This window comes from Leptodactylus fuscus, chromosome 4 (genome assembly GCF_031893055.1).
Source record: "Leptodactylus fuscus isolate aLepFus1 chromosome 4, aLepFus1.hap2, whole genome shotgun sequence".
In the NCBI taxonomy this organism is placed as follows: Eukaryota; Metazoa; Chordata; class Amphibia; order Anura; family Leptodactylidae; genus Leptodactylus; species Leptodactylus fuscus.
The window spans coordinates 138971710-138984122 of NC_134268.1; the positions used below are offsets into that span (position 1 = coordinate 138971710).

Consider the following 12413-nt stretch of genomic DNA (forward strand, 5'->3'; position numbering starts at 1 on the left):
TTTATAAGCCGTTTGTAAACATGACAGGAATTTTTTACAGAATTTATTCAGACAATAAGCAGTCACACATAAGCTTGCAATAAAATATGTTAGGGGGACTTACTGAGACAATTTGTCACAAGAAGAGGAACTCTTTGAAAAGCTGTTTGATTCCTAAGGAAGGAAACACAAACAGCATAATACAGTTAAAAGGTCCTGCATTTTCCATATACCGTATTTTTCGGACTATAAGACGCACCTAGGTTTTAGAGGAGGAAAATAGGGAAAAAAAAATTTTGAAGCAAAAACTGGTAAAATATTTAATATATGGGAGTTGTAGTTTTGCAACAGCTGCAAGGCCACATTGACAGGTGACCCTGCAGCTGTACGGGGACGCATAGAGCGTTTTTTTTGCGGGGCCAGCTGTAATTTTTAGTTATACCATTTTGGGGGATATCTATTGCTTAGATCACCTTGTATTGAAAAAAAAAAACAGGAGGTGATTTAGAACTTTTATTTATTTCACATTTTTAAAGCTTTTTTTTTTTTTTTTTTTTTTACTATTTTATTCCCCCCCGGGGGCTTGAACCTGCAGTCACTTGATTGCAAGTCCCATAGACGGCAATACAAGTGTATTGCCGTCTATGGGACGTTCTGTCTATTAGTATTACGGCTGGTCATAGAGACCAGCCGCAATACTAATATAGCCGTGACAGGCCGGGGAGCCTCATTAGGCTCCCGGCTGTCACCCGAACAGGTCGGCTCCTGCGATATCGCCGCGCAGGAGCCGGCCTGCAACTTTACAGGTACGGGGCCGGTGGGGACCGGCCCCGGGGGAGAAGGGGCTGCTGATACTGACCCGGCATCCGCAGTACTAGAGAGGCGGATGCCGGGGAGGGATAGACGCCGGGGCCTGAGACATCGCTACGATCCTCTGCCTGCATGAAGCCAGCGGCGGGGGCACGGAGGAGCCCCTGCCGCTGCTGGCTTCATGCAGGGCAGAGGATCGTAGCGATGTCTCAGGCCCCGGCACCTGTAATGGCGTCTATCACTTGCCGGCTTCCGTCTCTCTATTACGGCGGGTGCCAGGCGCCACCTTCAGACTATAAGACGCACCCTTCTTTTCCCCCAAAATTTTGCCTTATTTCTAAGTAAGGACAGGTACACCTATTTTACATATATTAAAATTAAATGTATATTATTAAACCTAATGTAATGTCTACCCTTTATAACAAACCCCATGGTGTAATAACCGATCAGTTTTCAGGTCTAAACTGACATTGAATATAGTGGGATCAATTGATGTTCAGGTATTTTTGATGCTATGAAGAGCAACTCAAGCTGCAATCCTTGGAAGAAAAAAAAAAATGGAGTTGCCACTTGAAATAGTAACAGAGGCTCTGAATGTCTGTGTGAAAACTACCTAAACTTGATAAAGGTTTTAAAGTGCCAGAAGGGTCTGTACAACCTCGTGAGTCAGATTCTACAAAACAGATTTACATTTTAGGTGGACTTGTAACTTGTAATAGCAAAGCTGAAAAAGAAAACAGCAAATTTAGGTATACACATACATTAAATTATAGGTCTCTATTCATACATGCACCGTCCGTAAAATTTGAACAGTTAATTACTTTTCTGCCAGCAGAGGGAGCTGGTAGACCAGGATTAGCTAAAATGTTGCAGGCTGTATAGTCTTAAAAACATGACTATGAAAGGTACTTTAGAAATCTAGGACTTAAGACCTTTTGTGTCTTCAGAGACGTGCAGTATTACATGTTGCTAGAAAGCTAACAGTGCACTGAATTCAACGCACTGCTTTTCCACATGCATCCCAATGCTGGAGATATGGTGTAATTAATTTGGGCACCGATATCTCTGCACTGTCAGAAAGGCAGCCCTTACAGCTCAGCGTCATTGGGCTGTGAGGAAGGTCCCATCTGATAGTGCCCTCCCATAGTCTTATGCTGTCAGGGAGGTGTTCCTCAAATTCCAGCAATGACACTGGGTTGTAGTGGACGCCTTTCAGACAGTGCAGCGATATCGGTGTCCAAGTTAAAGGAACTGATATCTCTAGCATCAGGAAACCTGATGGTGCGCAGAGTTCAGCACACTGTCAGTTTTCTAGATGTATGTAATACCGCACATCACTGAGGACATGAAACGTCTTTTTTCTCATCTCAGGGTTTCAGCTGCCCTCCTGTCTCCTCCTGCCTCCATTCCCTGGTTTTCAGCGCAGGCTAGCAGCCTGGTGCTCTATAAATTTCAGTTATCTCTGGAATTACATCCAGAGATGAACAGAAGAACTGTTCAAAAACTTTCCTAGCCCTTACCAGGGCTCAGCAACTAAAAGCAATATTCAGAGAGAGAGGGTGAAAAAAGAATGTGTGTTGTTGGGAGCACAAAGTGATCAGCCTACCCCTAGAGATAGATAAAAAGAGCCGGTCTGGAAACTAGGCAAAAACCTGCTAACACCAAGGAGACATATTCAGCTGCTTCTATGAAATGAAGCAATGTAGAGGTCTATATAAATGTTATATATATATATATATATATATATATATATATATATATATATATATATATATATATATATATATATATATACACACACATAAATGTCTGATCCTTCTTTAAATTTTTGCAATTTTACAACCTGGCCTTTGGACCATTACGTTGTACACTTCTGGTATGAAGTCTCTGGGAACAGGTGAGGTGTTGTGATTTTAGTATGTCATTCTAATGTGGTCATTGATATTACAAAGACAAAAAATTGATCGAGCAGCCCATATAAAACTTAACCTTTAACCCATTACACAAGACAGATACCCAAATACAAAAATAATCAGACAAGAGAAAATATGCATGTATATAAACATACAATTAATTACCTAATAGATTTACATATTTTATAAATCACAAAAAGGAAGGGGGGGGGGGGTAAGGTTAATATTTTTTTGTCTTTCAATCCAAAATCTGGAGGGGGATCCACAATACCGTTACAAGACCAGCCAGATCCTAATGGAAAAGTTATGGACTTCTTCAACATATGTGAGTCAGCAGTGCGGTTTTTGAATAGTTATTTCTACAGGCGGGGTCATAAAACATATTTTCCCAAAAGCATGACTAATGTGACAATAGTCAATACCTACCAATTCGGTCACATGACTTGCACATGTGTCAATCCTGTTAGGCTGCAAGGAAGAGAAAATGAACATAATAAACATATGGATATGAACTATAGATTATATATGTGTGTTATATATGTATAGTATGAGATTCCCAGTCAGAGCATAGTCACATATAAAATAAATATTCATGCAACATTACGCTAGCAAAGGAATGCCTGAGCTAATAGTACTTGAGTCTCATATCAAAATAGGCTCAGACAAAAACTATCAAAGAGCTAACAATGGAGCCAAAGCCTGTCATGTATGGATGCCTATGAGTTCCAATATTTCATTGTGAAAATTATATATATATATATATATATATATATATATATATATATATATATATATATATATATATATATATTTATGTGTGTGTTTGTGTGTGTGTGTTGTGGTTGTTTGAATACGGTGCTGTGAAGCAATTTTTTTATTTTCTAAAAGCCATTTTCTAAAAGCTGTTCAGGTAATGGAGGGGGTGTACATCTCACCCAGACTACGAAGGTGGGTGACATGAGAAAACTCCAGAAAGGACGTTTCTCAGCAGATAACTATTGTCTGCTGAGGGTTATTTCAGAGTTCCGGTTACTGGGCTGGATTTTTAGGAATGGCAGGTAGGTAGGTAGTGGGACCTGTCATTCCACCCCCCTCCAGTCCACACTCTGGGGATGTTCCGGCAGCGACTCAGATGCAGAGAATCTGCTCATCAAGGGAGGCTTAAGAATTCAACTACAGCAGCAGACTTTGGGCAGAGCTTGGCTGGAGAGCCAAACAGAGAGGTCATATTTTTGGAGGTGTGTCCTGAATGATTCTACTGGCTTTTCATTTCTGTTATTCTAGGTGAGGTAACCTATTCTATGTTTAGTTAGAGCCTTTTGTTGCTGCACTATATTTTTGAGTGAAAATAAACTCTACTTTTGTTTTGGACTAAAGAAACTGGACTTTTGTGTCTATGCCACCCCACCTAGCAACCCTAGACTCTGACACTATATAAATTTGGTATAACTGTAACCTTTATGACACACGGAAGTCACTAGATCTGCACAGTGAAAAAGTGTCATAAAAACAAAACTCAAAAATAAATGGCAGAATTGAAAGTTTGTTTCACACAGTACAAACAACATTAATAAAAGCTAAACAATTATTTTTCCTCCTACAGAAAAACAAGCCCATATACGACTACACTTACTGAGAAATTTAAAAAAAATATATAATAAAATTTAAAAAAAAAAAAAAAAAAAAGTTTTGGCTTTTAAAAAGCAGAGATAAACAAAGCAAAGGCAGAACTGTTCACACAGGCTGCATCCTTTAATAATATGAAAAAAAAAAATTCAGAAAGGAAGTTAGGGCTTCCTAAACCACATTGGGTTACCCAAAAGTTGGCGTGAAATTGCAGCAGTACTGTGACTTAGTCACAACTGCAAGGTCTTTCTATAGGGAGAGAAAAAAAAAAAGTGTAACCCTGTTGGAAGTCTTGTGATCACTACACTGCTCCAGTGACTTTTCCCCTCAAAAGAGAAATACTCAGGTGGCATGTGAGTCACAGAAATACTATTAAAACCTAATTTTACCTTGTTTTCTAGATATACGGTACTGTAATCCTATTGGTAACCACATGCAAATGCTTTATGAATATCACTAAATACGCACTTACCAACTCATAATTCACAGGAAGAGAACATGGAGTCACCACCTAGAGTGGGGGGAAAAAAGCTATTAAATTTACATGGAAATTCTTGAGAAAATGGTCAAGCATAGCATTTAGAAGAAACTGCTCTGCTCTCTTGACTTCTCTTCTATGGAACAAAGTAAAGAATGTAGTGCAGCATCCAAGATTTTAAGGATTAAAGCATAGTATTTTTTATCAGGTTGTTTTGCCTACCTCCACTAATCTGATGCAACAGCGAGCACTGGGTCAGGTTACCACTTCCTTTCTAAGTAGGATCTTATGCCATGTAATATGATCCACTCAATGCTATTTATTCTAAATAATTTGGCCTTATGTGAACAATCAGCCTCAGCTTACCAAAACCACTGGCTCCGGTACAGCCAGGATCTGGAATCAATCCACAGCACCTCACTCTGAATAGAAACATATGTCTAGGTCTAGCCTGCCTGCCCAAAGAAAAAAAATCTAAGGAGTATTGCAATTGTGCCTGGTGAGGAGATACAGATCTGCTCATGCTCCTAGAAAGAAGAACTAAATGAAGAGGGCAATGGAGATTATAGTTCTCTAATGCCAAGTAAGTATACAAGGTAGAAGCCATTTGCCCATGTTGAATATATTATCATTGTTTCTTTAGAGAGAAAAAAAAAGTAGTACGCCAAAAAAGTCAAAACTACCAAATTACTTATAAAAAAAAAAATATTCTTTTTTTTATATTGTTGTCCTAGATTCCCCTTCACCTACTCTAACCCTAACCATATGTACATCTACAATGCAATTTATTCCTTTTTCACTCTCTTTGTTGACTCAAATGGATGAGAAATCCTTAGTATTCTTAGCCCAATTTCTTGACCTAGAAGTATATTTTGGTCAATGCTGGGATAACCATTATAAGTACAAACATAGAAAGAAAAGATAACTGCTGAGGGAAGGTAAAGCAGGAAAAAAACTGAATGAGAACAAAGTTCTGCTAAGTACATAATGCATGCTAATACAGACACATATAACATACGCCATACACATTTATACCCAAACACAAACCCATACACACACACACACACACACACATTGGATTTTGACCTAACTCCCTTTTCTTTCAATACAGGTAAATAATAAATTCAATTCTGCACATTAACCATCTGCATGCTGAAACTTCATTCTCATCAGTGCAAGTTTTATTTCATTATATATAGAAGCTTTTCCTTGTTACGGTTTGGTTTCTGTGAATAGATTTCCAATACGTCATGCATCTATTTGAACCAATTGTTTTATGACCTAATTTAGAACTAGATTTTAGTATATTTTTCCTATAAATGTAGTTAGACTATAAGAAAATCACAAGTGTGGGGTTATACACACACTCATCAAAGACAAGCGTCATCTGCTAAAAGTGTCCTGTTGTTATACAGGGAGTCAGAAGGGCATGCTTTGTGATCAAACCAAACTTGTAGTTTCTCGGTTTGGAAAATTTTCACACCATGTTCACTATATTCGTAGTTATTCACTTTGCAGCTTTCTTCCAAACGAACTATCTATTCAAATTGAACTCTGGCCACTATGCCTAATAATTGACTACCACTTGCCAATTATGTAGGGAACTTCATTGCAGAAGTCACCTCATTTACATCAGACAAGAGAGACAGAATCACAATAGATTGATCACGTCACTATAGATAACACCACTGACCCATCATTGCATCAATTACTGACAGCAGCTGACATCACAGCTTACCTACTCCCACGCACTGCAAAAAGCAAGCTCAGAAAGTGTCATATTTCACTATCTTGTTTTAATAAATAAAATTGGTGATTCATTCTTTTCAGTAGTCTGATACATGTTTCCTTGCTGCTCTCCATTATGGTGAACAACAGTTTTCATACACCCCAAGATCTGGCGATAGGCAAGATAAAAGAGTAGGCATCGTTCTATCACCACACTCTACTTTCCAGCTCAATCCCCGATACTTTCACTCTCCTCTCCCTCTTTTGAGGTACTAAGACCTTTCCATCCTTTCACCCATTATTTACCTTTCCCTTGGCTCACCTTACCAGTTTCTGGATAACTTCGTTTCAAGAGTTTCCCATTTCCTATACCATGAAATTGTAAACTCATCATGAGTGACTTAACATCCCTATCAACACCCCTACCTTGGCCTTTCGCATCTTGATTCTTCTTACCATTCACCACACTTACTAGAATGTACAGGCTACCTTTCAGCACCTCACACACACTACAGTCATCTCTGTCCCCATCTCTTCTCTCTCTTGTACTAGTCTGACCACCAAGACATACAAGACTAAAAACTGCCCTGGCTGAAGCAACCTTAGAACATACCTCAAACAAGTCTTGAGGGGTGTTCTGAACATCCGTGGAGAAAAATAAACAACTGTAGATTATCTTCAACTTTATGCTCCAAACCTATAGCTCCTATAGTCACCTCACCAAACAAGACATTTCCCCACTCCCATATCCACTTTCACCAATAACCCAAAACACCTTTCATTCTCTCCTTTATTTTAGGGTGCAGGCACCTTCCACAGACCTCAAAGACCTGACCTCTTAAAAGACAAAATTTGAAACATCCGCCTGGAAATAATCATCCAATCTCCTAACGAAATCAATCTCTTCCTCACCTACTCCTTGTGAGTGCTCATCTTCTACCCAAACAGCAAAAAATGTCTCAGCTCTTTTCTTCCTCCCACTCCCTCCTCCTGCACACCAAGCCCAATATCTGTGCCTTCACTTACTAAAATGTTTAGCCACTCTCTTCCAGAATCTTTCTCTTCTTTTTTTAAACATGGTGTCAGACCTCCACTAGAAAAAAAAAAAAAACATCCTTAACCTCCCCTCCATCTCCAAACTGCTGGAATGATTGACCTATTCTTGCCTTATTCACTATCTCTCAGCTAACTCTTCTTCATCCCTTGCAATCTGCTTTTTTGCACACTCTACTGAACCTGCCCTTACAAAAGTCTCCAATGATCTTCTGACAGCAAATTCTAAAAGCAACTTCTCTTTACTTATTTTCCTCGATCTCTCTGCAGCGATTGCCCTCCCTTGGTTTTCTTCCAATCTTTCTGATGATTTGTTTAGAGTATTATTTGCTGGTGCTGCCTCTTCTCCTATTCTGTTTGTTGTTGACATTCCTCTGGGTACAGTCCTAGACCCCCTATTCTTCTCTCTCTGCACAGTTCCTATTATGCTGAAAATATACAATGATAAACCTCATATGGCGATATCACACTTGTTTCATTACAGTGCACCAGAGACCATCTAAGATCTGTCTCTAAAATTACATCTTCCCTCTCTTCGAAACTTAATCTTTCAAAAACTGAACTTCTTTTGTTTCTACCATCTACCACCATTTTAGTCCGTGTTCTTACCATACGTCAAAAGCAGTATGCCCGCTGTCTCAAGATTAAATTTGACCCAGACCTTTCAGTCATCTCATATATTTTCACTTGCACGCTCATGTTACCTACATGTAAAAAACAATTCCAGAATCCACCTTTTTATTGTGAAAACATCAAAAATCTGTACTAATTGGTCACCGACTTGCTAGACTTTGCCCTATACAGTTTGTCCAAACGCAGCAGGAAGACTCTTCTTTTGGCCAGCTACAGGATGGCATCTCACTTGTGCCAATGCAGTGGTTGCTAATCCAAACACAAATTCCTTCCCAGTGCCTTATCTCCCTACATCTCCTCCCTCATCTCAGTCCACTTCCCTATCTATCCTTCGCCTTCTGCCAATGATCTTAGACTTGTATACTGTTATCCCAACATCCCATTCCATCAATTTTTCTAAAGCAGCAGCAGTTCTCTGGTATACTTTAACTGAACTGAATCCTAAAAACAAATCTTTCCAGGCAGGCTTGATGAACTACTGGATCACACTATTCTACATCTCCTCACACTAAGCTAATGTTTCTTACCCCTATGTTATCCTTTCTACTTTATGCCTCATAAGCTTTCCCCTCCACCCGGAAGTTACCCTGCAGTCCATTCACATTGTATCTTTACAGTCACCAGATACTGGATAGTAACTGGACAAACAGCTTCATTTATATGACCTTATTTATTAAAGAGGATTTTCATGTCCTCTGAGATATGGAAAGTTATATACAGCTGTAAAACTGACAGTGTGAAGAATTCAGCACACTCCGTTTTGCAGATATCTGCCCCAGTTTCAGAAATGTAGGTGCCTTTTGTTTCAGCTACCGATATCCCTGCACTGCCCAAGGGGTCAGCCTCACAGCTCAGCATCTTCGCCGGATGGTCAAGAACGGTCCCTTGACTGTACATTTCTATAGACTTGGCCTCTTTAAAAGATGACTGGAGCACTGTACCAAAAAAAACCACTCGTAGGGCGGGTTCACATCAGCGCACGATCTCAGTTTTGCAGGTTTCCATTTCCTGCCTGAATAACTGGACAGGAGACGGAAACCTACAGTCAGTTTTTAAACCCATTCATCTGAATGAGTTTGGAAAGTGTCCGGCCGTGAGCGCCTGTGTTTTGTGCTCTCCGCGGCGAAACCGTTTTATTTATTTTTTTTTTAACTAGACACCAAGTCCTGCATGTCTGACTTTGTGTCCGGTTAAAAAAAAAAACGAAGTCAGACATGCAGGACTTGGTGTCCAGTTAGAAAAAAAAAAAAAAAAAACGTTTCGCTGCGGAGAACAAAAAACACTCAAAGCCGGACAGTGTCTGCCAGGTTTCCGTCTTCTGTCGGCAGAAGACTGAAACCTGAAAGTTGAGGCCGGTGCGCAGATGTGAACCTGGCCTTACTTCTTGAGTAACCCATATTTCCTCATAGCTCTTTCAAACAGGGCCCCTATTCCTATTGTGTGATTCATTATTTTGTGACACTGATGATCTTGTCTACGCACCCAATGATTTGTAAAGTGCTGCAGAATATGTTGGTGCTATATAAAATTGTTATTACTTACCTGTACTTCACATCTTTTGTGACACACAAATTTGCACACTTAAAAAGAAAATAAATATTATTATTGTTAAGCTTAAACAAGACTTTATGGTTTCACATAGTTTAGTAATTCACTTTGCAATGGAAGAAAGTTCCCAATGGCATCAGAATGTGTCTAAATTAAAAATGTAGGCACAAAAATATACAGTACATACAAAGTGTTTTTGTAGCTTTATGTAAATAGTGCTTCAGGGGTTGTTCTAATATCATCCATTTTTGCCCAACACAAGATAGGTGGTAATTACAAGACTTCATGGCTGTAGCTTTCACTACAGGAAAGCCCACTAATCAGGGTCCTGGGTGCCCAGCTCGAAAAAAAATGACATTGGTGTATATATCCTGCTGCTTCACTCAATGTACAGTATATATGACTGAGGTAGAAAGCAAGATATAGTCAAGCTATCTTTATCTAACCCAAGGAGTTAATGAAGCAGCAATTCAAAAATGCAAGCACCCTTCCCTTCAGGAAGCATGGGCCAAGCCGTCCCCAACCCAGCCACTTTTGGAAAAAATTGGCAAACAGTGCAGACACAGCACGGTGATGCTTCTTTAGTGCAAAACCTTGACTTCAAAGTGGTATGCTGCCATTCTAGGGAGGTTATAATTAGATATTTATTTATTGGTTGATTTATATTTATTAGATCCATTCAATCATTTGTAGCACACAAGTCAAAGTATGTTTTTTCGATACCTCTACATGATATTCCCTGCTCCTTCACAGGTTGTCTGCAGACTGAACAAGGCTTTGACTTCCTGAATTTTTTTTGCTTAAAAGTGTGGGTGCTTGAAGCTATATCTTCTGGCTGCAAGACAAGAGACAAGCACAAAACAATAGTTAATGTAAATGGTTGATTTTCACTGGAGCAGTACATAAAATACATAACAGCAATACAAAATCTTACAAAATTTGCAAAGTTGCTTAACAGAGGGCACTGAATAAGGTAAATAGTATTTGTATAAAAATTTTCAAGACACCAACCACACAATGACTTTCCAGACACATCAATCTGTAGACAATACAAAAAAAAAAATCTACAGCCCGGATTTACTATTGTGGTTACGACTATACTGTGGCGTAAACGTTGCGCATCTTAGGTGCCTATAGTTTGAGCTAAAATGTTTCTTACTTGCTAGACATGCAGGTATGGCTTAAATGTACCAAGATGCCCAAATAGTGATGTAAAACTTCAACTTAAAGAAAGCCAACCAAAAGCGGAATAAACTTTGTTTAGACAGTCTAAAGACACGCCAGATATATCATCCAGCATTACTGTGATAAATCTGGGTAAAGAATATGCAAATCTATTCTCCAGGATGTAATTAGGAGAACAAATTCCCTAGCGGCGCAGGAATGACTTGTAAGTCTCCGTACTCCTATGTAGGCACACACTCTCCCTAATGTGTATGATTATCTCCTGACCAGTGGCGTAACTAGGAATGGCGGGGCCCCGTGGCGAACTTTTGACATGGGGCCCCCCCGACACCGAAGATCTTGACCGAGTCCCTCCTACGCATTCCTGCGCGCTCTATTATGACCAATAATGGCCCCTGCACACAGTATTATGTCCCATAGTGACCCCTGCACACAGTATTATGTCCCATAGTGGCCCCTGCACACAGTATTATATCCCATAGTGGCCCCTACAGGACTAAATACTGTCACGTCACCCGCTGATCGCTATACCAGGACAAATTGTGGATAAAAAATCTGGTCATGTGCATTACAATTTAGTAACTCCATGTGCCTCATATTAATAGCAGTTAACCCTATCATGTCACTCAAATTAACCCCTGTGTGCCTCACCATAAGAGTTACTGATATGTATGATAAGTATCTTCATTATTATTACCCCCATATGTCTCACATATCAGTAACTCTTATGGTGAGGCACACAGGGGTTAATTTGAGTGACATGATAGGGTTAACTGCTATTAATATGAGGCACATGGAGTTACTAAAACACAAGTAATCCCCCCAAATGCCTGACATTAATAAGTAACCCCAGTACGTACCTGTGTAGCTTCAGTTTCATTTTCCTGGAGCAGCTTCTTCCTCTTCTTCTCTTGCTGGATGGCAGGGATAAGCCCCGCCTCCTCCTCTCATTGGTTGGCAGAGGACAGCAGAGAAAGGGAGGGGGGAGAGAGGGGGGGCATCCTGAAGCGCTGACAGGAGCCAGAGCTGCAGCTCCTGTGTCTCAGCCGTTGCTGCAGCTTCGGGGCCCCCTGTTGGTGGAAAGTATTCCACCAACAGGGGGCCCCGATCATTATACTCGGGGGTCCGAAAAGACCTCCGAGAATAATGATAGCAGCGGTAGCAGATGTCACCGGGCCCCTAATGTCCAGGGCCCTGTGGCAGCTGCTACCGCTGCTATGGTGGTAGTTACGCCACTGCTCCTGACCCTGTGATAAATCTGGCACATTTGCAGTCTGGCAGTATAAAGCTACATTGCAGAGGCTGCTGAGAATCAACAAAGGTAAAGGTCCTACACAGCTACACAGAGGACTTTTTCCTCTTTCGAATGGTTTCATTTTAAAAGCAATGACGGACCCCATTTTAGTCACTGAGGGTCTGCTGGGCTCCATGAGTTACCAACTGTTTTAGCGGCTTGCATC

At 40.2% G+C, this 12413-nt stretch overlaps 1 protein-coding gene across 2 annotated transcripts in view; it reads right to left on the reverse strand.

Moving 5' to 3' along the window:
- Window positions 1-12413, reverse strand: part of TNS3 (tensin 3) — a 216818-nt gene that overhangs the window by 101364 nt on the left and 103041 nt on the right. For both annotated transcript variants that reach the window (XM_075271073.1, XM_075271074.1), the window contains exons 2-6: window positions 10492-10603; window positions 9763-9800; window positions 4801-4839; window positions 3129-3170; window positions 104-153 (exon numbers count right to left, since the gene is read on the reverse strand). In XM_075271073.1, the coding sequence (XP_075127174.1) occupies window positions 104-153; window positions 3129-3170; window positions 4801-4839; window positions 9763-9800; window positions 10492-10603 (281 nt within the window). The remainder of the gene's footprint in view (window positions 1-103; window positions 154-3128; window positions 3171-4800; window positions 4840-9762; window positions 9801-10491; window positions 10604-12413) is intronic.